General features: G+C 43.1%; 2 protein-coding genes across 4 annotated transcripts; both read right to left on the bottom strand.

Annotated features, from left to right (window-relative positions):
- Positions 1-49: 49 nt before the first annotated feature.
- On the bottom strand, positions 50-14,670 carry LOC137878867 (ATP-dependent RNA helicase DDX3X-like). Of its 3 annotated transcripts, XM_068719327.1 has the most exons (20): positions 14,353-14,670; positions 13,290-13,341; positions 12,877-12,924; positions 12,401-12,457; positions 12,023-12,229; positions 11,817-11,919; positions 11,564-11,689; positions 11,273-11,372; positions 11,046-11,181; positions 10,835-10,932; positions 10,594-10,692; positions 10,353-10,513; positions 10,046-10,190; positions 9,813-9,957; positions 9,362-9,412; positions 8,072-8,253; positions 7,779-7,896; positions 7,522-7,675; positions 7,311-7,435; positions 50-7,228 (listed from the first exon to the last, which is right to left on the bottom strand). In XM_068719327.1, the coding sequence occupies exons 1-20, from the start codon at positions 14,395-14,397 to the stop codon at positions 7,149-7,151; spliced, it is 2,232 nt and encodes a 743-aa protein (XP_068575428.1). In that variant the 5' UTR covers positions 14,398-14,670; the 3' UTR covers positions 50-7,148. The 3 variants fall into 3 exon arrangements, with proteins under 3 accessions (XP_068575428.1, XP_068575431.1, XP_068575430.1); XM_068719330.1 differs by lacking the exon at positions 9,362-9,412; XM_068719329.1 differs by lacking the exon at positions 12,877-12,924.
- A 3,531-nt stretch (positions 14,671-18,201) lies between these two features.
- Positions 18,202-21,361, bottom strand: LOC137878868 (sodium/myo-inositol cotransporter-like). Its single transcript, XM_068719331.1, has 5 exons — positions 20,713-21,361; positions 20,410-20,605; positions 19,953-20,080; positions 18,690-19,867; positions 18,202-18,336 (listed from the first exon to the last, which is right to left on the bottom strand). Exons 1-4 carry the CDS (start codon positions 21,350-21,352, stop codon positions 18,756-18,758), a joined length of 2,076 nt encoding a protein of 691 aa, XP_068575432.1. The 5' UTR covers positions 21,353-21,361; the 3' UTR covers positions 18,202-18,336; positions 18,690-18,755.
- Between the last annotated feature and the right edge of the window lie 3,082 nt (positions 21,362-24,443).

Raw genomic sequence — 24,443 nt, 5'->3', positions numbered from 1 at the left:
TTAAAATCCTACACTTTTAAAAAGACAGAAAAAAAAAGTCAACACAGTGTTTACATTTGCAAATCCAAACCTTTATTTGTGGTAAAATCAGAATAGATGCACAGTTTCTTTTTTTTTTTTCTTTTCTTCGTGCAGTGCTCCTCTTCGTGCACATCTGCTAAACTAATACATAAAGCAAATACTAACTACCAGGCTGGAGGTGCTGCGTGTTCACATCGAGGGGTCTGACCAGTCAGCAATGGAGACAACACCGGGCTTTATCTCACTTCAATTCAGTCACTAAACAGCAATCAGTCCTAAATACAACTACATAATAACCCTCTAAAGTTTATTGAATTGAAAGTAAAAGAAAGCTGCAAAGTATTGCGTTTGTTTGGTGTCCCCACTTTGTTCCCCAGAATGCCTTTGGTCATAAACTAGAGACGAGCCGTGAGCTTATTGTTGCCAAAATGCTTTGATGTGCTTACAAAAAGGTGTGATAACTCCACTACGCACCACATCCGTCTCACTGATTGTGGCTGTGCTGGCGCCGCATTGCATTCTGGTCCGTTGAGGCTACCGTTACTGGACAGTGGATGTGTCCCTGTGTAATATGTTCTATGGATCGGCTACAGGCGGCAATAAAAACACGTAAAAGACACCTGGATGGACGTCATCAGGTGATCTCTCCCCTCCCCCCCTCCCCCTCCATTCCTGATTGGCCAGCAGCTCCCACACATGAGCATTACACACACACGGGCGCCTGAAAATATGCAAATCACAACAACATAGCAATAGAACCACAGTTAATTCTGTGTTATGAAGACTTTAAAGATCACCACTTGCCAGACATTCACAACAAGGGTATTTAACGGGAAGGAAAAGTGTAAAGACTCAAATGAACAAAACAAAACAAACATCTGACTTGGAGAGAATCTGGACACTTGTTTTTTGTACTGCATGTTTTTTTTTTTACAAAATGGTCTTTGATCATAACGTTTTGTTAATTTTATTTTATTTATTTTTTTTAATCCAAACCTTGGCATATATGGTGGTATTGTCTCAAATTTTGTCTGCCAATTAAAAAATGGCTGTTTATGGTTGATTTTCTTTATTTGCAATGGAAACCTGTCGCACAAACAGGTTTATGGATCTGATACTGAGTCCAATGTGACTTTAAAGGTAACCCGTGTAGGACCTTTCTCCTTATATGTCAAACGCATCACCTGTAACTAGCTGTCAGGGCTTCACTCTGCTAAAGGATTCTCTTATTACATCTCATGTTGTTGGAGCGGACACGGTACATGCTACCTTTAAAACAAAATGTTTCTACCGAGAAAGGATTGGAGGACTACTGCTACCTTGTAAGAGAACTTTCAGAGGAATTCAGGGTCCATGATTGCTTTGACATAGGTTTAAACCGTCGGGTCTGGTTACACACGAAAAGATGTTCACGCAGCACGAGTTGCTTTGTATTGGCTGCATCGGTCTGACAGACATGATTTGAACGGGTTTTGGCACCGGTGACAGACTTCGGGATGTTTTGCGGTGACACATTTTAGGAGAAATCCCTACACGCTGCGTCTTTAACATTAAAAAGCTCACACTACCCCAGAAAAATAGAAATTTTCACTCATACCAATGACATTCAACATTCAAGTGCCAGTGTTTTTGTTTACTGTCTTTTGGTCAAGTCACTTTGTAAAATATCAACTTTTGTATTAGGCTTATAAAAATAAATATTTCTCAAAAATGCTTGATAAATTACACAAACTAGCAGCGAAAGTAGACTCGAGAACTCTGTGCAAACAGCTGATTCCTATGTTTGCTGTTAACTACAACTCCACCTGGTCCCAAAAAAAAAACAAAAAACGGTTTCATATCTGGAAGAACCTTTCTATACAACACACACACACTCACACACTCACTCACACTCTCACACACACACCAACTGTGGAGAAACCTCTCTTTTTGACCTGGCTGCGCTACACTTCAAACACTCTCACTCACTCCTTCACGCCTCTCTGAGGTTTTTGAAGTACTTGTACTACAGAAGACTTTAGTTGAACATCAAACTAAGCAACCAAAGTATTTTATCTGTGAAACTCGATGGGCTTTCTACGACAGAGGGGCCTGCAGGCCGCAGCAATGGGAGCATAGCACCAGTAGTTGTTCACCGACGATCAGAGCACTCCTGCTGGAAGGTCGGTCACCGCCGTGGTCATGCTGTCTGCAGTGTGACCAACTACCAACTCCATTAGGGCTGGGTATCACCCTTCACTTTAAGGCATCAAAAAAAGGAATTAAAAATATTAAAAAGCCAAAAAAAAAAACAAAAGCGCTTAATTTCTAAATGAGTAAATAAACTGAGCTGGTGGTCCAAACAAATGTGACGTTGAAGCTGCAGAGGGGAACGACGAACAGCTGGAGACTACACAGGCTGTACACGGCACAGCTAAACGCTAACGTCAGCATGCTGGTCTGAAGCGACGCTTTAATGGCGGGTCCTCACCCCGCGATGCTCAGCACAGAGATGTGTTCTAATACCCAGCCCTATAGCCAACACCTTCCACTGTCAAGTTCACCAGTGATTCAGTCACTTCAAGGCACCGCGCACGCGTCACACTTCCTGCTCTAATCCCAGTGGCCCAAACAAAAGCTCACGCAGAGAATCTCGTTGACAGCAAAAGTAATTGATCTATTGCACGTACTGCAGGAGCGGTGGGATTTGGGGGGTTGGGGCACAGTGGTAGTTACGCGTTGCTCAAAACACAGTTCAATGGTAATTACAGCCGACAGATATGATCCGTCCGCCTTAGAAAAAGACCTAAATACATTGCATATATAAATGTGCGTACTCTGAACAACACTACTTGACAGGATTGCTCTACAAAGAAGACGAGAGGTGAGGTAACCTGAAGCGCTACCTTCCACGTCTCCCTTCTGTGTAACTCACAAACTCCCAATCAGCAACTCGCAATCAGCCATTCCCCACATCTCCATCACTGCGTGTGAAACGCTCAGTCGCTCCTTCATTTGTCCTCCGTTACTCGACCTGTAGTGGCTGCTAGAAGGCACCGCAATGTCTACAGTCAGATTCATTCACGCAGCTTTGACTCCCACTGTCCTTTAAACAAAAACACACACAAAAAAAATAAAGAAGTACGCCTTTCAATTTAGGCAGCGAGAACAGCATACTTAGCATTATTACTAAAACACAAGAGACCGCACTAGCTGCATGCTAAGTTTCTGGTCGGCAACAGCCGTGGATTCAAGTAACAAACGCTGACGACGCCTCCTCTCACACGGGGAACATGGCATTACAACGGTTATTCAGTCAATATTTAAAGGTGGACTGAGTTTTGTAACAAAATCAGCGCGTGTATTCAACCGTAAGGTGAAGAGCTTCAGCTTGGCACTCGTCTGCCTGCGGAGATCCGACTCCTCCATGTCGGCGGTTTAATTAAAACTGGACAGTTAAGAAACAGCTGCCATCGACACAGCCGATTAAGAGAACGCCTCCATGTTAAGGTGTCCCCGAGACTATTAAAAAAAAAAGTAACTTTAGGAGTTATGTTGATGTGTTAAGTTGTAAACTAAGCAAATCCTTCATATTTGATTGTCATATGCAATGTTATCTTCAACTTATTGTCCTGTTGCTGACTTCCATCTTCCTGCTTCCAGCTGCCTCTAACCAATAAGTGTGGTGTCCACTTCATGGACCACAGAGAAGTGCTGAAACCATCTAGTGGGACACCTCCAACACAGTTCTGGTCTTCAAAACCGCTTCAGCCTCAGTTTGACTGCAAGTTGAACAATAGCGACGACACATGACAGCTGGGCCACGCGGAGCAGTGGTGTGTTTTGGGGGGAGCAGTCGGACACGGTGGAGGTTCATTCTTGCTGCTAACATTGCATCCTATGACAAGTGTAAGGTAAACCGGCCCCTCCTATGAACCAGGTTTAGTGAGAGATAGTACAGCACTGTCTGCTTGAGTCCTCCAGCATTACTCAGCCTGAAACTCTTCAAAACGTCACGTAAAAGCCAACTAGTTTCTGGACCTGAACGCCGCCTCTCATTACAAAAAAAATAAATCATAGATGACGGGAATAAATCAGAGTTGTAACATAACTAAAGCCTGCTGTAGAATTGTATCTATTTGCTTGGCATTTTTAACTCCTTGACCAAAAAACAACAACACTTGCATATGTTTTATAGTCTTGGTCCGGCCTTGTCATTTGTCAAAGCCAGTGGGCAATTTGAGGGAATCTGCCTCGGCAACAACTGGTAAATCAACTCCCATTATCGGTTTAGATTTGTGTAAACACTTCCCTAAATAATATCTCTTAAAGAATAATTCGGTTCAAATTGCCCACTGAGCTGAGGTCACCAGACACCGCCTGGTCCAACGTCGAGTGATCCAACGTGATTTTCTACACAACAAGTGCTGTTTCACTTGTAATTCACATTCTCACTGGAGATTCTTCTCTTGTTTTTGTCTTAAGAAGAGTTTAACTATTTACATTTAATCTATATTTTCACTTCACCAAAGTTATTCATGTAAAAAACAAAAAAAACAACAAATTAAGACCCTGATGGAAATTAACAATTTTCCCCACCAGGTAGCAGCAGAGCACTTTTTGGTTTATTCTGCTGCTCATTAACACAGTGGGGGTGGGGGTTGGGTGGGGACCTCTACCACTGAGCCATTCAGATATACAGTGGTGTTCCTTTTTTTTTTTTTTTAAAAAGTTCAATCAGGGATGAAACATGGACGTCTGTTTCAACAGCAGAGTAGAGCTCGCCGCAACACGTCACATGAGGCCTCTCTGTTCTGTTCTGTTGTGCCACATCTCCACTCGCACATCCTGCCCGTCCTCCGTCCTGCATCTTACTGCTGGTCGTCTTTCACTCACATCAGCTGTGTGAGACGGAGCGCGGCCGAAACGTGCGGTGGAGGTGTGGCTTCACCAGTCTCTGCTGTGAAACGGGTCAGGGTGGATTACTTTTATCATCCGACCTCGACAGATCTTAAGGACCTAACAAATAAACTGGAATGACTTATTTTAGAGAAGACTCTTCATGTAACTCTCCAGGATAGAGTGAGCGAGAAATTTTTGAACTCTTTTAAGCCTTTTTTTTTTTTTTTTTAAAGTTGTGTATCCCCCTTGAAGCTTTTTTTTTGGCAAACAAGGGTTTTCAATGTTTGTGGTGGAAGCGGAGCCCGTTTCCCAAAAGCATGGTGGCGCTAAAGAGTCAGCCGAGCGGCCACACGGCTACATTTAATCACTGTGGTTCTCGGCAGCAGCAGCAGCAGCTATGTAGCATTTCAAAGCAGAGATAACGTCTACAGAAGACTTCTGCCACGTGCATCTTACATGTAAAAAGTGACAGAGTGATGGGTTTTCACCAGTTATCGTGAAGGTAAAAATGACTTCTTTCTGACGTGCGTTATGAGGAGCGAATCTCTATTTTACAACCACACGTCTGACGGGTAAGAGAAGTAACACAACATGACTGCTGCTGCACAACGAGGCCAACGTCTCTCTCTCTCTCTCTGTAACTGACGCAACGTGACCCAACGATTAGCGACAAGATGCCTTTGAGAAACCTCAAACTCAAGCTCAAACCAGAGCTGCAGATGTGACATATAGGTCAATAAGTAGGACTCGGTTTCCCAAAAGCAGAAAACCACTGTTGTTTTCTCTGCTCGCTGGGTCGTAAAGCAAAGAAGTCTTCCGTTTCTGAAGGAGACAAATGTCTTTTTAGTCACTCTGGCTGACGGTTTATCAAAAAGAATCTAGAAATATGGTTACAGTGGTAATTTGCTTTTGGGAATCAGCTCATCAGAGACCTGATGAATTTGAACTCCAATAGACAGACAAGGAATTGTTTTGAGTTTCCTCATCGCGGTTTGTGTTTAGTTTTTTTTTTTTTTGCCAAGGTTTGATTTAGTTCAAGCCTAGTTTGTTTCCTTCCAAATATAAATAAAAGAAAAACATGTTTAAACCCATACATGACATTAAATACATATTGTTTTAGTCACAGTTGGCTAATACCTGTAGCCACTCACCTATTATGGCAATTAAAACAACGGAAATAAGAGACAAAGTTCAAATTCTTAAAGGCACAGTACAGAAACAAATGATCCTCCATTATGTTTTGTTTCAAACAAAGAAAATGCTGTTTGCTAGCATCGTTGCTAATGGGCGACAGCGTCTGCTGGCGTCCCACTGGCTGGGTGTCTCAGTTTGTCCAGCCCCTTGTCCCTCCTTCCCTCGTCTCTGTTAGACATCTTTCTCAGATCTCGGGAAATCAAGACTTCATTACGTTTAAAAAAAGGTGAAAAATAACTCAAACATCTTCTGTTTCTGTGGCTGCTTTTAAGTATCTATCGTGTGAATGAAGGAGCCTTCAGCCAGCCCCCGTTTTGGAATTTGTATGCAGACATATTTTGCTCAGATTTGACATCTTGCCTATCTCTGCGCTCTATTTTAGAAAAGTTTTTGGCCGGCGATTTTTACAACATGGCCATGCATTACATACAAAGATGACATGTGAAGGTACACAGGACGCCTGGCTGGCTTTGGGTGAATGCAGACGAAAACACAATGAAGCCAAAACTCATATCTAAAGTGAAAATAAACAAAAAAAAACAGATTTCCCCCTGCTCTTCTACAGCTGCTTTGTAGGACTAACTCACTGTAAATATTAAATGTCCATAATCTTCGGGGGTTAAAGTAACACCTAGATCTTATTATTCTTCAAGCACTTGCCACAAAGGATAGTTCAACATGTCCTCACTGACACTAAAGGATGATGCTAGTGTTGAAAAGTAACCAACTAAAACTGAAGTATCCCTTTATAATGTGGCCTATTGTAAGAGGTGACATTTACCAGAAATTAAGAAATCAACAGAAGAAAAGATGGGGGACGTAAAGACGAAGGTGGGGATGGAGAGAACGAGAAAAGGAATAGAATTAAAAGATCTGAGCGCATAGGGATGGAAAGAGGGCTATATAAATGAGTATAAATAGTTAATAACATGCACGTGGGTTCTTGGGGTTAATGAAGGGGAGAAGGTGGATGGGGTGCAGACAACATTGTGGAGAAAGGAAGGAGGATGAGTGAGAAGAGAGAGGGATGAGTAAAGGGAGGAAGGAGGAACCTAGTTGCCCCACCAGTCAACTTGAGAGTGCGAGTAGTTTCCTCCGTAGCCGTCGCTGGTGTAGAAGTTGCCGAAACCACCTGAGAGGGAGGAAACGGGAGAACGTGAACCAAAAGTAACGAGAAACTTCAAGTTGAGCTGCAGCTCATTCCAGATCCTCACCTCCTCCAAACCCGCGGGTTCCTCCGTGTGCTGCCTGGTTGCGACCTCCGCGTCCTCCGAACCCTCCGGCGGTTCCTCCGGCGGCCGTCTGGCGATAATCACGTGCTCCAAAACCACCGGAGAACCTGGCGGCAAAACCAAATACACCGTGAACTTCACTGCTTTTGGACAAAACGTAATCAATTAAGAGGAGACGGTGTTGTATGTCTACCTCTTAGAGCGTCCTCTGTTGCTGCTCTTATGCTGGTGTTCATAGGCCAGGCTCTCAAGCCATGAGGGAACTTCCTGTTTGGCCTCTACCAGGATGTCCAGCAGGTCTTTAGTGATGTTCCCGTTTTTATCGTTGAAGAACGATGTGGCCAATCCTACAGGTAAAAAAGTAGTAATTGAAAGTAGTAAACCACAATGTTTAGTGGGGTGAGGGTCAAAACGCCTCATACCACTGACTAACTTTAGCTGTCGTCTTACCCAGGTTTCCGACTCGGCCTGTACGTCCAATACGGTGGACATACTCCTCTATGTCGCTGGGCAGGTCGAAGTTAATCACATGTTTCACATTGGAGATGTCCAGACCGCGAGCTGCTACCTGAATTGTACAAATAAGAAGAAAAAAAGTCACTCAAACACAGCGATACCATTATCTTGAATGCCAAGATCAGCATCTTTCTCATATTTGCTGCCACGTACGTGCGATAGCAAGTTTAACAATATCCATGACGAAATGTTAACGGTGTGTCTCGCGGGATTTCATTGTTACTGACCGCCGTGGCCACCAGAATGGGGCATTTTCCTGATCTGAACTGGCTCAGGGCCTCCTCTCGGTCTCTCTGGGAGCGGTCGCCGTGGATGCTGGTGCAGGCGTAGCCCTCCCGATACAGGAAGTCCTCCAAGGCGTCGGCGCCTTTCTTGGTCTCCACGAATACCAGGGTCAACGAGTCCTTACCTGATGAGCCGAGAGAAAAGACGCCCCGAGGTTAATCACAACACAGGCGCCGATTTAAACTAAGTAGCTGCAGAGTTTTAAAACATTTGAATACTGAAAAGAAGAAAAGTCAGGGGGTCACCAAAACCATGAGGAAGAATCTTTTGGTGAATCTATACAAAATTGAACGCATATGAAACTTCACACTGGTCTTTTGTTGACGAGGTATCTTTCTCTCAACCTAAGAGATAAACGCATCACATTCACTTCCATGATGAGGATGTGACTTGTATCTAATAGATTGTGGTACCATGGAAGAACCACCACTTCATTCTTATACACAATCCCTTGTATCCAAAAGTCAGAATAAATCTGGATTCCTACAGCTGGCAAACACAAAATATGTTGGTCAAAGTGCAACATTTGAGAGGAAATTGTATGTTATTCATTCATGTGCAATAATAAATAAATAAAAGAGCTGCAGGTACAGAATATGTTGCATCATACGGACGATGAATAAATGAATATATCAGATACTCCTTCAGCCCTACTGAGATACATAAATCTTGATAACATGCACTCAAATTAGCTTAAAATGTTCACATCACAATACATGTTTCTATGGAGAGAATAGTGCAACAGGCAGCGGGGAGTGCAGTGTGGGGGGAAAAAAACATAATTACAAGAAATAATAGCTAACAGGATCAGCAGCACTGTGTTGTTGTGACTTGAGCCGCTGATGGAAAGAGTTCGGTCATCGCTCTGATGAACTTTACTTTCTGATTATGAAGTGACACTTGGATCCCCTCGTTAGCGGTGGAGACTACAACATAACCAGACTCTCTCCATCAAGGCTCTGGGTCCGACATGAAGACACCACAGCGACATACTGCACGTAAAGATGCCACGGGAAAAAAAACCACTCGACAACTGAGGGAAAAAAACAAAGTACAACAAGCATGTTTGATTTAAGGCTGAGCAAACTGGACCCATGAAATGGTACACAGAACCAAAAAAATAACGGAATAAACAAAAGGAGTCTCCATCCACAGAGAAGAACATCAAAGGGCAAGCAAAATTATTTAAAATGTGAAATGACAATTACAAGTTTTCCCATTGAGGATCTTACCAGGTTTCTCTATGTTGTCTCCAGTATTGTCCTGTACCTCGCTGGGGATGACTTAGGATAAAACCACACCAAACCACCAACATGTCAACTGCACTCAAATCAGCAGCAGAAAACCAACTCTGTATGTTTGATGTTCCTGATGTACCCGAGGTATGCGTCAGTTCACGGAAATGTGTTGCGCTAAACATGAGGACACAGGAGCTGAGATGGGAGGACGACAATATGATAATGGCAAAAGGACTGGGGAAATAAAACCGCGTTGTGTGTGTGTGTGTGTGTGTGTGTGTGTGTGTGTGTGTGTGTGTGTGTGTGTGTGTGTGTGTGTGTGTGTGTGTGTGTGTGTGTGTGTGTGTTAGCAGTAGCTCTAAACCGGTGTTTATGTTTTGTGTGTCGTCGTTCTGCAGTGTTGGGACACATCTGAAGGCAATGAGCCGCTATGCGACGGTCTCACCTGTAGCACTGAGCAGGTCCAAGAGGAAGGACCTCTTGTCGCTCTCCTCCACCCACACAACTTTCTGAGTGATGTTCTCTGAGGTGGAACCCACTCGGCCCACCGCCAGGAAGATGTACTCCTCCAGGAAGTCCCTGGCCAGGATCTGGAAGTGGAGCAGAAAAAGTGCTCATGAATACATTTTTAGCACTTCAGGTGCCTTTGACATCGACGCTTTACTACAGCAAACGTACCTGGATCTCTTTCGGAAAGGTTGCGCTGAACATCATGGTTTGTCGGATGCCTTTGTGCGGCATGGTGTCCTGTTCAACGATGCGTCTTATCTGGGGTTCGAATCCCATGTCCAACATACGATCTGCCTCATCCAGGACCAGGTAGCTGAAGTGAAGAGGGCACAGAGGAAGAGGTCGTAATCTTTAAAATAAAGCTAAAACTGGAACGTGATCATATACAATGGATCTCTTTCCAGAAGACGAGTGACAGAAATTGAACCAGTCCATTGAAATGAATGAATCTCTAACTCTATCCTCTGTGTCTTACTTGCAGTAGTCCAGTCCAATCTTGCCCCTCTCCATCATGTCCACCAGTCTTCCAGGTGTGGCCACCAGCAGGTGGCATCCTCTCTCCAGGTCCCTTATCTGCTGACCAATGTCGGCTCCTCCATACACCACGCAGGGACGCACTCTGGAGCGGTAGGAAAACTACAGACAAAGACGAAAAAAGGTTGAAGGAACGCATCGATAAACGTTTGTCCAGATTTAATGCTGATGCGATTGCATACCTTCCTGGCTTCATCGTATATCTGCAGCGCCAGCTCTCTGGTCGGAGCCAATACCAGTGAGATGGGGTAGTGCTTACGACGCCCATACTTTCCATTGTCCTGAAATGACAACATGTACAGTTAAAGTCAAGGCTTCACAGGAGGGAGACCGTGGTTTCAGCTGGCCATGATTAACTAAAATGTAACGGCACAGGTGACCAGACAACAGGACGTACTAGGCCAGTAGGTCATTTTTCCCTACCTGTCCAGATGCTTTAGCAGCGTTGAGAGCTTCTCCTGGTCCATCATTGTAAATCTGGCTGAGAATCGGCAGCAGGAACGCTGCAGTCTTCCCAGAACCTACAGACACAAAGACAACCTCATCCATCTCCTCGTGCATTCAGGATCATCTCAAGAATCTAACTGAAAAACGATGTACAGTGCGTGTGCGTGTGTGTGTGTGTGTGTCCTACCTGTCTGTGCGCAGGCCATGAGGTCTCGCTTTGACTTGACAATAGGAATGGCATATTTCTGGACAGGGGTCGGTCTGGTGTAGCGACTCAGGGCAATGTTATTCATGACAATCTCACCCATGTCCACATCTTGGAACTACAGAGCACAAAATATATACACATTTACAAAAAAGCAGCGGATATACCGTGGAATATTGTTGGATCCATAGTTAACAGCAGCAGCTTACACTCTCGATGTGGTGAGGACAGTTCTGTCCTGTGGCCTCAACAGGAATGTCATCGTACTTCTCAAAGTTGATCCCAGTGTTACTGCCGGCGAACAATTCACTAGAGAGGATCACAAAGAAATGATACAGTAATTATTAGCACTGTCTATGAATCAGACCAACAGGACAAAACCCTGAAGATTATTAGTTTATAATACATAAAAAATACAGCATCCAGGACAGAGTAAAGCAGGAAGTATCAAAATAGCTCCTCTCATATTTCCTGTCGTAAAAGTAAAAACACAGACTCACTTTTCAAGGCGTTCGTTGCGTGGTGTTGGTTTGGACCAGTCTCCCTCCTCTCTGGACTCCTCCACCCAGCGGCTGTTTCCTCCTCCTCCTCCACCACCACCGCCACTGAATCCACCGTGCTCAAACCTGAGCACAACACACAGTCGATGTATCACGAGAGGTTCACGCTCCACCTTTCATGTTGAACACGTCGCCGCAACCTGAAGGTGTTTCAGGTACAGTGACAGAAGTTAAAAGGGCCTCATCTCCTTACCTCCCTCTGTTAGCGTTGCCTCTGTCATTGAAGAAGGCAGACTTCCCACGGTTGTTGCCAAAACTGTTATAGGCGTCTTTGGCAGTGTTCCAGCCGCCAGCATCTGACGGACAATAACGGTTTCATACATACAGTATTGTTAGAACAGAATTAAACAGGGCGTGGAAAACCACAGCTCGTCTTAGGACTGATTGGTGCAGTAAAACCTTTATTTTCGTAGCCACCAAAAGCCATGGGCGGCGCTGGGTTGATGGGGTTGAAGGCTCCGCCCCTGTTTCCACGGTACCCCCCTCCGACGCCGCCCCGGCCCCGATCCATGCGAGGCGGCGGGCCGCGGTTGAAGGAGTTGCCGCCGGCCATCCGGTTATCGTGGTAGCCGTTGACAAAGTTGTTGCGCCCCCCGTCCCAACCATCTGCAGAGGGAGAAAAGGACAATAATTTACATTTTGTTATCTTAGAAACCAAGAACATCGGATTATTACTCATCACTGCTGTGAATGCAGATTAGATAGATAGATAGAAAGAGAGAGACAGAGAAATACGGTTTCTAAACTTTCATGCCAATAAAGCAAAATTGAACTCACAGTTGGCTGCGGGTGCTATGGTGTAGCCACCCTGTCGACCTGCAGCAAAGGCATTTCCTGATGGACAGGAGCACAGTGTTTCAGTTGTGGCTTTTATCTGGAAACAAATGCAGTTAATAAAAAGGTACCCTGTGGAGTTTTTGACCCCTGGGAGCATTATGGAGCAATGGTTTTCCAGCATGCGGGCGACGCGATCAACCGTGGACGCCAGTAATATGTATTTGTGCAAAGAAACACAGCGTTGCACCAGCAAAGGCACAAAGGAAGGCGACTGCTAGCTAGCGAGCTAGCTAACATGGACGTAAACAATGCAAGATATCCAGAATAAATCGGTTTGCAATTGTTTTAGGAGGAAGGAAATGGACTCAAAAAGATTCACACAATGTATTTTGGTGATCAAAACTAAATGTAAACATAAGGTTTTAGTTTGTTTACTAGAAAACTCCACAGGACAGCTTAAACATGATGCTACACACCATTGTTGGAAGCGTCTTTGTTCCGTAAATGTGGAGGAATGTATCGCCCTGCAGACAGAGAGAGACAGTGTCCAACATCATTTAATGAATTATTAGGACTTGATTTTAAATTATTAAAAACTTTTGAAGCACCTCCAACATTCAAGATAGGAACCATGGAAATCTAATATATATTTCCTCGTTTTTCTTGTGTCAGTGACACATTTAAACTGTACTAAATTGGAGATTTATAATTGTTGAAAAGGGATAAGAAAGGAAATATTCCCGTGGCTGCTTTCCTGGCCTTCCCAGTGCATTCTCTGTGGAGTACTTCCTTGTTTGCAGCCTTAACACCATAGTTTATTACGTGTGCAGGTAAAATGTTCAGGTGTGTGAGTGTCTAGAGAAAATGTGAAGTTCTGGCTGCTGCTTACGGTTAGGGCCTCCACCTTGTCCATCTGCCGCACTCAAGTCTAGGACAGCGAGCTGGAGAAACAGACACAAATGGTCAGAAAAACAACATATTATTTAGCCTTGTTATACATGTTAGGAGTCAAGAGAATGATTTTCCTTGCAGCAGGTGACACCAAAACCTGCTTCCTACTTCAAAAACGAATCATCCGTCAGAATAGGTAATGTGACAGAGAAACAACTTTTGAATTTATGCTTTTATTTGCAGAAACTAATTTTCAGTATTGGGGTTAGTATGCTTTTCTGCAGCAACATTCAACTCAGCTAATAAGAGGGATTGATTTCTCCATAAAAAAACCTTTATTTATACTGCAGCATTTGCTGCATCCTAGCTGAAGAAAACGATATGCTTTTGTTTGAATGTTTGTTAAACAATTTGATGATTAAATCTTCCCAAAATATCTATTGAGAACATACAGTGCATCCTACTGTCTGACCAGCCAGACACAGCTAACGTTAGACGTTAGTTGCTAGTGACGCAGACGAAAAGAGCCTTTTTCTAAGCGGGACGCAGTCAAGACGAACTATGCAATGATGTGAAAGACAGTGGGCTAAAACGGTCAAAACACCGCATTGTTTGTGTGTCTCTGCACCTCCATTTTATTATTGTACCAAGCTGCAAGAACAAACGCAGTGAAGATAACTAGTCGATGAGTGCGTTTCATATGGTTACACGGGAGAGCCAACGGAACCACTCGGGCGTAATTTTCTCGTTTGTCTCCACCAGTTACAGATTTCGTAAATAATTGTTGGACAATGTTTGATGTAGCAAACTTAGCTACAAACCAACAGATCAAAAAGACGGAAGAACCAATATGGTTTCCACATCGTCTGGTTCGTTCCCACTCGTGGTCATAGACGGGTGTCGAAATGAAGCGCACCCAACGCTAGCTTAGCACGTTAGCATCTCGTTAGCGGTTAGCTTTTCGGCTATAGCCGGTAAGCTAACATTTAAACCGGCGGTTATAACACATTTCACCAACTGACGCTGCAGGACACATTAAACTGACAACTCAGGCGACTTACCTGCTGCTCTAGACCGTGGACATTCTCGACGGCCACGTGACTCATAACTATAGAATATGGAGGAAAAATGTTGTCGTTGAAAAAAGGACCTCTTTGTTAGCCGGGTTTGATGTGTTATGTCTCCTTTCCTTCTGTCTTGTTTCTGTATTCACGACAGCTGACAGTTATCTCATTGGTTCAACAGCTTTGTTAAATGCTAATCTTGAATTTTACGTTATGATAAATTCCTGTATTTTAGCTACAAGGATGGTACTTAATGCAAACTCAGCTGATGTCGGTTTGCTCTTTAGCTGAAGCTGAGATGAAGCCGTCATGCACTAGTTAAGCTAGTTCGAATACAAAGGAAACTATATCCGGTAGCGCGCCAAACTAAAAGTCATCAAACACAAGTCAATGTAAAATGGTGTTATGTATGTGACAAATATAACTTCAACTGCATAATAAAATTAGCATTTTGCTAAATTAAATAGAAATACATTATTTTATGTTATGTTATGTTTACTAGTTGCTAGTTTTGTTGTTTGTATGAGTTTAAAACTCGTAAAGGCGAGGGAATTTAAAGGGATGTATATTAAAAACTAGTGCATCTAGTCATATATTAGCAGTCTTAATCATATGTTGAACATTTCACACAGGGTCATTGTTGTCCATTACCAGGTAACACGTCCTTCAAATAACATTACAAACAATTCAACTTCCTTACTTCCGGCCCGCCGCTTGCTAACACTCTCTAACTTGACCGACCCATCGGAAATGTTATTAATCCAGATAACGCGAGACTTTACTCATAGTTTGTCGCGATATCGCCACTACAGCAACGTGTAGATTATCAGTTTCCTTCTTTCTATTTTCACTTGCCTTTTTTTATATATTGATGATGAATACTAAATAATTTATATGGGAATTCCTATACCGTACATTGTATTACAAGCCCCATTAAAAATACTTTATATTTAAGGAATTTATACATTGTTTATGTATAAATATAAAGCATTTAATATGACTTTGAACGGCCTTTCTGGCTGTGCTATCCACATTTTTGGACATTACCACTGATGCTTTGACTTTAGTTTAGCTTTGTCAGCATAATTCATTGGCTTGTTTAGCTTTTGATTTGTACTTTAAGTTGCTGTTATTTGTTGCCTTCTTTTCTATTGGTTTCGGTTGATGTGCATGCTGGCTGCCTTGGTAATTTGTAGTAACTGTAGTTGTTGTCTGGTTGGATGTGCCTTCCCCTTTCCAACTCACGGTGGTGGTATTTCAGTGCACCATAACTTTTTCTTCTTTGCCTGCCCTGTTGTGTTTTGGTGTTGGAGCATACAGGTGTTTTGCTGCCCTGATCCTTCATTCTTTGGCCGAAGTCCACTTGTCATTTTAATTATTTTTACTTGCTCCCTCTTCATAGGATTCATAACAGATGTATCCACTGAACTTGTGGGTTTTTTATGAATGGAAACTCCCTGTTCATGTCAGGATCTCACCCCTGTCAGTGGTTGTGGGTGGGTTTGGAACAAGGCTTCCCACTTGTGGTGGAAACGAATAATAACAGTTTCCACTCTGTTGCTATTTCAATTAATTTACTAAACAAATTCTCAGAACCAGTTCAAAGATCTCACGTGTTCATAGGGCCATTGCACCGCTGAACAGTTTCTTCTTTATGAATATTCAGAAAATAAATGCAGATGAACACTGCAATCATGTTTGAGTGTTATCTTTTATCATACAGTAAGTCTCTTACGTTCAAGTTTAAGGTTCCACTCTAATTTGACTCATAAAGGTCAGTTTACCGACAGAAGGAGAACTTCTAATGTCTTCTGTAAAAACCCTGCTGATGCCACAGTGATGTCATCAGGGTCATCTCAGTTTAGGCCGCACACTACAAATATAAACTAAGCCCGTGTTTGAAACTGATTTTCAAATTTGTCCTAAATGTTTTTTATATCATCAACTGGCTCTCCATATTGGTTGGGGGTTGTGGTCTACCAAAATTAAACACTATATGAATTCTGAGCATGTTGTTGGTTTTAAACTGAAACCCACAACCACAAGGATCGTTCATTTTATCCTCTCTCCCTCCCTCACACACACACACACACACACACACACACACACATACACATACACACACACACACACACACACACACACACACACACACACACACACACACACACACACACAAGAAGTGTATACAGTGGCTTGATCAAAGCTGCTGTTGAAGAGCAGGTTTGTGTTTATACAGCTAACCTGTTACACTGCTAACCATTCTTTATTTATGTGAAACATCTGAAAAGCTGAAAGTGACATTTCCTGAACACAGCTCAGCTCTGCAGCAGCCTGATCTGTACGATTATGAACTTGAAGTTCCAAGACACTGCTAGAGAAAAAACAAAACAGATATGTGTGGTATGTGTCTAACCGGTAACTTTCCACTTCAAGTCTGTAACTTTCCACTGTGGCAGAGGTTGTTGTTAATGTCATCTTAACTGACAAGAGTTGAGTGGCATGTTGAATGTTTGCATGTTGTGGTGCCGTTTACTGGAGGATGTGAAGTCTGCTTCAATACCATGACTGATGTGTCATTATGAGTCCTTGCATTATAAGTTGTTTTCTTATAAAGCTTCTTGTGCTGCATTCTATTGTAGCTCATATAGAGATTTCCAGTGAACAACTAACAGCAATACATGCAGCTGCATGGGTTTCTAAAATATGTCTCGTAAATCGCAAGTAATTGTAAAGAGTAAAGAGAATCAGCACTAAATATAGGAGGTATTGCGTTATTTATAGTAATCTCAGAGTTAAGTGTTTATAACATGGCCACTGATAGTCATATAATAACATCAATGCATTCTGTCTGAGCTACTATATGGGAATAATAATGCACTCTTTCTGGCAAATCAGAATCAAGTAGTCTCTCATAAAGATTGCAACATTGTAAAGAATACATTACTGACTTGTTCAGATGTGTCTGTCGTTAACCAACAACGCTGCCTCTTTTTGTAAATTATGAAAGCCCTGCACATGCTTCTCTGGGAAAGAGAAACTAATAAGACAGCATTGATAGGAAGCCAACATTTGTATTTTGGAAAAGTTTAATAAAAGAAAACCAGCTTTACAAACTGAGGGCATAACGGTCACAAGGCGCACATGCTAATGTTTAGCTAAGCAGGTATAAAATGAACCATTTACACCGTTTCAGCGTGTTAGCCTGCTAACATTTGTTGATCAGGACTCAACTCAAAGTCCAGCTGAGGCTGATGGAAACGTCATCAGTCATAAACCAAAATATTGGGCAAACTGAAATTGATGATGGCGGGATGAAAAGTCAATTGATGATGAAAAGTATGAACATTCATACTGTGGAGAATATTTGCACCAAATTTCTTGTCCATTCAAAAGTGACTCAACAGTCAGAGGATCACCAAAGTCAAAAGGATTCATCCTCTGGGAACAATGAATGTCAGTCTCAAAAGTTGTTCCAATCCGTCTCGTAGATGTCTGAAGACACTGTGGTGGGTGTGTTTACACGGATAGCGATGATGACAGGAATTGTCAGTGGACCAGACTGACCGGTTTGGTCATTTTCCGTTAAGAGATAACTGCGTCATTAATTGTGTGAAGTTCAGCAGTGATTTATTTGGTGTTATGTAGGAAAGGGACGAAGGATTACATCATACAAGCATCAGTTAAAAAGAGCATATTTCTACAAGCACTTTACAGCCAATGAAACTTAAATGAAAATCCTCACAATAGCTTCATTGAATGTTTTGGAATGTTAATCAGTTGCTCTGGCATAGAATATAGGTTTTAAACTTATTCAGTGTTAAAAACAATCACAATAATGCAATTATAGAGGAAAGAACTTATTCAGTGATAACTACCTCCACCATAGCGAGCCGTACCACCACCAAACATTTGCACCAATCTCCTAAGAGGCAGAGATTTGTGGACCTCTGTGCTGTTGACCTGGTTCCCGATAGTCCCCTGTAAAAAGAGGAATACTTTATTTAATTCAGTGGAACATAAAATGCAATACTATCTGCAGTAGTAAAGACTATGTGTCTCCTAAAAGGGTGTTAGTACGCCTAAAACAAAGCACTGGGCTGCATCGATTTCTGTAACTTTCAAACTCGCCATCTTTGATCGATGGACGGTAAGTTCATAAATTAGCAAGGTTTCTATCCAAATGTAGCACAATTTATGAAAATTTGCGGAAGAAAATGTGAATTAATGTGCGAACAGAAGCCATAAGTGTTTATACAGGAGGCCTTTTAAATGTCCTGTTCACGATGCTCGCTTTTATTCAAACGTGAGGAGAAAACTGAAGGATAGCTTACCTGCAGACCATTCCTGCTTGTAGTTTATGGATAAACGTGTCCCACAGTTTGGAATTAAAAAGGAGCCTATAAGGAGAAATAGATAAAGAGAAAGATGCCGACAGAGCAGATCACCACCAGAGCAATGTTCAGGAGGATTCTGGTTCGAGGAGGTTCATGGAGAAGCTCATCCACAATCTTTTCCTGTTCCTGGACTGTGACGACCTGAGCTTTGGTCGGCTTCTCCTTGAAGCCACAGAGACACACCAAAGCCTTCATACACCTCCCACCCTCCACTCCTCCATCTCCTCCTCCGAGGCATCCTCCTTCTTCCTCCTTCCCAACCCTCATTCCTCTCCCTTCCCCCCCGTCTACCATTTTAAGGTCAGAAGTCGGTGAGTGAATTGGAAGGTGCGTTTCTATGTCATTGGCTTCGATAGCATGATTGTTGCTTGGTTGGGCCTTTTTATGATCGTCATGTTTTAATCCCTTTCTCTTGTTTAACCCCCATAGTGTGGTGCTTCTGATTTGTTCTTTTCTGGGCGGAGGAGTGCAGAGACTCACAACTACGGTCACCAAAGCAGACGCCCAAAACAAGATGGCTGCCACATACATGAAATGAACATCTTTGATGAAAGATGGCCGCTCATCAGGCTGGTCGCAGGGAGGCTTGCGGTAAACCAACGCTAAAATCAGACGCGCCGCTCCGAGGACAAACCCCACCAACCCGCCCCAAAAGGCCCCCGTCTCATTGCAGCGATGCCACAGCACGGCAAGCAGGAAGATCGCAGCTACGGGTGGAGTCAGGTAGTCGGTTACTTCTTGGATGTAGTAGAACATCTGGCCTCCCTGCATCTCGATGACGACTGGCACCCAGGCGATGCTGGCGATCACCATGAAAACCACAAACAACCTGCCGACGATCACCAGCTCCCTGGATGACACCTGCTTTCGCAGCATCTTGTAAATGTCCAACGTGAATATGGTGCTGGCGGAGTTGAAGATGGAGTCCAGGTCGCTCATCAGAGCTGCGATTATGACAGCCATCATCAGGCCGCGGAGGCCGGTGGGCATGACGGACATGACGAGCCGCGGGTAAGCCACGTTGCTGCAGCCGGTCGCGGAGCCGCACACCTCCAGGCAGTGCTCTGGGCTGATGCACGCCAACTCATCAGCAAAGAAGATCCTGGAAATCATCCCTGTAATCATCATGATGCATGAATCAGTTATCCAATCAGCCTGATCCTTAAAGTGAGTCACTTCAAAAGCAATGAATGGCTCTACCTGGGATGACGATGATGAACATGGGGAGGATTTTCAGAAAGCCAGCCATGATAGTAGAACCTTTGGCATGGGCAATGTTCTTCGCTGCCAAAACCCGCTGAACTATCACTTGATCTGTGCACCAGTACCTGCAACACAAAGGGAGGACGTTAACGCTTAGTCCTTTAGACAGCATTATAGCAAGGACACCAGGTCGCCTCTTATTTCCTGTACTGACTCTGTGGGCAGGGATCAGGCATACTGATAGTCTAGGGACACTTGTAAACATGTGGCTCTATGGATGTCGGTCAAAATAACTATTAGACGGATTGCCAAGAACTTCTCTGGGAAGCGTGGATATGCTCAGAAAACCTCATGGCAATCTCAATATATTTTCACTGTTGTTCTGTACAAGCTTGACAACAAGGAACTGAAGCAGTTAGGAAGACTGTCTATGTGGAAAGACTTGGACGAGTACCAAATAGAGGCAGGAGTCTGGCCCAGTAGGAAACCGGGCCAAGGCAGGTCTGGATCTCTCGGGCCTCGAAGCAACTTCAGAGCATTTGGCTTCGGGTGGAGGTGGAGGTGGCAGGATTCAGAATACGTCAGGTTGGGTGAAGACAGCAAGATGGCGGTGATGTTTGGAGAAGCCTGCATGTACTTGGTCCTCACCCCTTAAAAATGACACAGTTTAGCAAAAGGTATAGCATGCAGATCAAATTGCAGTTTAACTGATGTATTATGGGTTTAACTTCATTGCATAAAGGAGATCAATAGAGACCTTCAAGTCCTCCCACTTTGACGAGGCTGATGATGGTGAGGCAGAGTGCTCCGGCGATCATGAGGAAAGCCTGGACCGTGTCCGTGTAGATGACAGCGACCAGGCCTCCAGTGACTGTCAGCAAAGCCGTCATGGTGATGAGGATGATGATGGACAGATAGAGGTTCCACCCCAAGGATTCCTGAATGAACAAGGCCCCGGCGTAGAGGTCTACGGACAGCTTGGTGAAGATGTACAGGATGAGAGACAGCGCTGCAAAATACACTTTCAGTCGGTTCCCGCCGAACCGTTTGGACAGGTACTCCGGCATGGTGTAGACTCCACAGTGAATATACACGGGGATAAATATCCAGCCCAACAGCTGGAGCAGCAATAGAGCATTTAATTCCCATGCAGCCACGCTGAACCCGCTAGCAGCACCCGATCCTGCAAGTCCAATGAAATGCTCGCTTCCTATGTTGCTGACGAACAGAGACGCTCCCACAGCCGCCCAATTCATGGAGCGGCCAGCGAGGAAGTAGCCGCTCACTGTGCCCTGATTGGCTTTCCGCATGGCAAGGAAACCGATCACCAGCACCAGGATGAAGTAGATTACTACGACGATGATGTCCACCACTTCCATGGTGGCGGCGGCGGCCATGTTCGAGCACTTTTGTAGCTCTTTAACACCACAGAACTAACTAACTGCTGCGTTTTTTTTTAAGACTAGCACAGTTTTGTCTAAGTGCAATATCTTAATATCTAGTTATGACCTTAAATATAAAATTTCAGTGCAGGAGCTCTAAAATTTCCACTAATTCACAGGCTCAGAGATTCTTGTTTTTATCTGTTTTTACGGTGTCAAACAGTGGTATTCAGCTGAGCAACAAAATCATCACATACAGTCATCTGCACTTTGTCATATATACGGTATAAAGCAGTCAGAAGTCTGAGATAAATGTTCCTTGTTCCTTTGTAGTGACCCTCAGATGTGGGAATCAGTGCTGGCTGCGTAAAAAATGGCGGTGGATTATCGTTGAGTTTCATGCTCATCTGGATCCTGCAACAAACACAAATGTACAAACAAAATTATTCTTCTTTCCTCTAACCAAGTTTGAGGCAGTTGATCTCTACGGCTTTTTAAAATTTGGTCCATAAAGTAAAAGTCGAGATTCACTCAAGACCCCCGCAAGCTGTGTAAACGCACAAAAACCGTCTTCTTTGACTTGATTTTCTGATGCACCTGCACAGCGGATCCTTTCATGAAGCCTGCTGTTTCCTCATTTCTGTTTTTTTAATCGGAGCGTGGAGGAGCTTGGGAATGACAAACAGCTGTCTGTGCTGAGACTATAAGGGCAGTGGAGCGCTTAACCCTTTTCTGCCAGGCCATCCTTAAAACAGTGACAGGGTCAGTGCTGTTAAAGGGAAATAGATTATGTAAGAGCCCACAGCTCAGTGCTGTCACTCCTCCAGTTTGCAGACTGGGCTGCTCGGACCACTTATTCTCAAATCAAGTCATAAGTTTTCAGAAGGAAATTGTGAGTGAAGTTGCAAATCTTGTCAAACACCATATTCTATTTCAATGTAGTTTGAAAGATGTCAAGTTTATGGGGAAGTGGCCCATACTACAAGTCAATTTACCCCTTTAACATCATGAAGCATGATTACCATTCAGCACTTGGGTTAAAAATGTATTAAAAAAACTTTATAAAGTCATAGATTCTCATAAACAGAAGGTAATATCTTCAAATGTCGTTATGTCCGACCCAAACGTAGCTGGTTCCAGCTGCTCTCTGGTAATAACTAGCTTTATTTTGCTTTACCATGATTGACTCATGGTATGAGGGTCCTGCATCGGGGCTGGTGTTTGTGTTTGTTGCTGAGCACAGCGTGCCGGTCTTTATAGGACAGCTGGGGTCGACTGCATGAATGCGTACAAGTCTTTGAAAAATACTCACACAGCTTCTTTCGCTTTATTTTGGCTCAGTGCAGGCAGCATGAAAATATTTCACTGGTGTAAACGGCTGGGAACGGCAGCATTAGTGACATTTCCTCACCAGAATACATTGGAGTCAATATTGATTGAAGTTTTGAAGGGAATGCAAACAGAGGTTTTGTCATTTGCAGTTTAATTAAAGCATCTAGCTTTTTGGGCACGCCTGTCAAACAAGTTGGATTATTAAAAAGTTTAATTATAGCCTACCGCTTTTTACAAGACGATTCTATAACAAAGGGATTCTCTATGCTCTCTCCACTTTATGGATTCAATGCAAAATATGGAATTTAAATGCATTTTAATACAATGTTTGTCTTGTGATGAAACCTAAATGTATTAAATGTCCTGAACCCCTTAGACATCTGCTCACTATTTGTTTTGCCATAAACATTTTTTTTTTATTTTTCAATTGCGATTCATCTAGTATTCTTATACTTCAGATGAACTTGTTGTGGTACTGAAAGTATCATATGAAGTGTGTGTGTTTTATGCCAAATATGGCAAAAATACATGGTTGCTGTGCGGCAGGTGAGAATATAATCAACCGTTTCCAATAATATTTCTATTCTTACGCATTTACAATAAATTACTAATTCTGAATTATAAATCATATAGGCTCAAAGTGATGTTTTCCAATGTATTTTTTCAGCTTCTTATGATATTCTTAGAATATTCATTGAATATCAGTGACATTAATGTTGTACTCAAATCGTGACAAGAGTTGCACAAACACATGAGACACAACTGTCAGTAATTAAATACTGCATGTCACAAAAACTGGGCCGTTTCAATGTCTAACGTTAACATGCGACTCACCTGCCGGGCGGCTGGTCTCCTCCGTGTCATCTCCCAGTCTGTCTCTGCAGCGGAGAGTTGTGGGCGATTTGAGTCCCGGGCTGATTGGAGACCGGCAGGGTCCTCCGGCTATTAACAGGAGCGGGATCCTCCGCCCACAGCAGGAATGCGGTTGGTTGGTGGGGTGGAAGCGGAAAAACACGCAGAGGAGGAGGAGGATGATCAGGTGAACGTACCTGCTGTTTAGGGAATCTAATTCACTGAATCAAATTTAACTATTTGCGCACAAAAACGAAATAATCTCACTTTATGGATATTGTGTAACATGAAGTTATAATATTTTAGATAGTTAGGTAGTGCGTTTATGAAAATATGAACAGCCTATAGTGAGTGATTGAGGATAATCACATTGTAAAGTGATATTAGTATGATATTAAATTGTCTGGAATATTTAAAAAAATCTTAACCTGCATTCAAATTGTCACACATATTTATATCCAACAAATACAGCTAAAGAGTCTTCATCACGTCTTCTGTTACTCTTCAGGGTGTTTTCGTTATAGTTTGAACACATAGATTGCTGATTAAACCCAAAGATGACTGACATTTTCCCGATCAGTTATAAACATATATGCAGCTTGTTGGACTTCGGGTACACTAACGCACACACTGTTACTTATAAACTCAACTGAGCCATGAGAACGTGGTCGCTGCATGACTCTGTACGTTCTGTTCTTTTTAAATATAAATGTATGCAACTTTAATTCAAGCCTGCACAATTTTTTATTTTATTGTATTGGGTCAATGCATGAATGCCTGTAAAATATTTCAAATGCAGGTGTTTTAGTGTGTGTGTGTGTGTGTGTGTGTGTGTGTGTGTGTGTGTGTGTGTGTGTGTGTGTGTGTGTGTGTGTGTGTGTTGACCATGAACACCTCATTACACATTACCAAGAAGGGGTTA

Source organism: Cebidichthys violaceus, unplaced genomic scaffold, assembly GCF_023349555.1.
Source record: "Cebidichthys violaceus isolate CVI_PGR_0920_01 unplaced genomic scaffold, fCebVio1.0.p SCAF_24, whole genome shotgun sequence".
Taxonomy (NCBI): Eukaryota; Metazoa; Chordata; class Actinopteri; order Perciformes; family Stichaeidae; genus Cebidichthys; species Cebidichthys violaceus.
This window is presented reverse-complemented; position numbering and strand designations above follow the sequence as displayed.

Bases quoted from the DNA above. Each gene is read 5' to 3' on its own strand.
- LOC137878868 (XM_068719331.1), bottom strand. From the start codon at position 21,352: ATGGCCGCCGCCGCCACCATGGAAGTGGTGGACATCATCGTCGTAGTA. The intron at 20,606-20,712 runs GTCTCTATTGAT...GTCATTTTTAAG, and splicing joins CAAAGTGGGAGGACTTGAAG to GGGTGAGGACCAAGTACATG. The intron at 20,081-20,409 runs GTACTCGTCCAA...TTTGTGTTGCAG, and splicing joins CAGACTCCTGCCTCTATTTG to GTACTGGTGCACAGATCAAG.
- LOC137878867 (XM_068719327.1), bottom strand. From the start codon at position 14,397: ATGAGTCACGTGGCCGTCGAGAATGTCCACGGTCTAGAGCAGCAG. The intron at 8,254-9,361 runs GTAAGATCCTCA...TCGGCTCATCAG, and splicing joins AGACAACATAGAGAAACCTG to GTAAGGACTCGTTGACCCTG. The intron at 7,897-8,071 runs GTCAGTAACAAT...TGTACAATTCAG, and splicing joins CCATTCTGGTGGCCACGGCG to GTAGCAGCTCGCGGTCTGGA.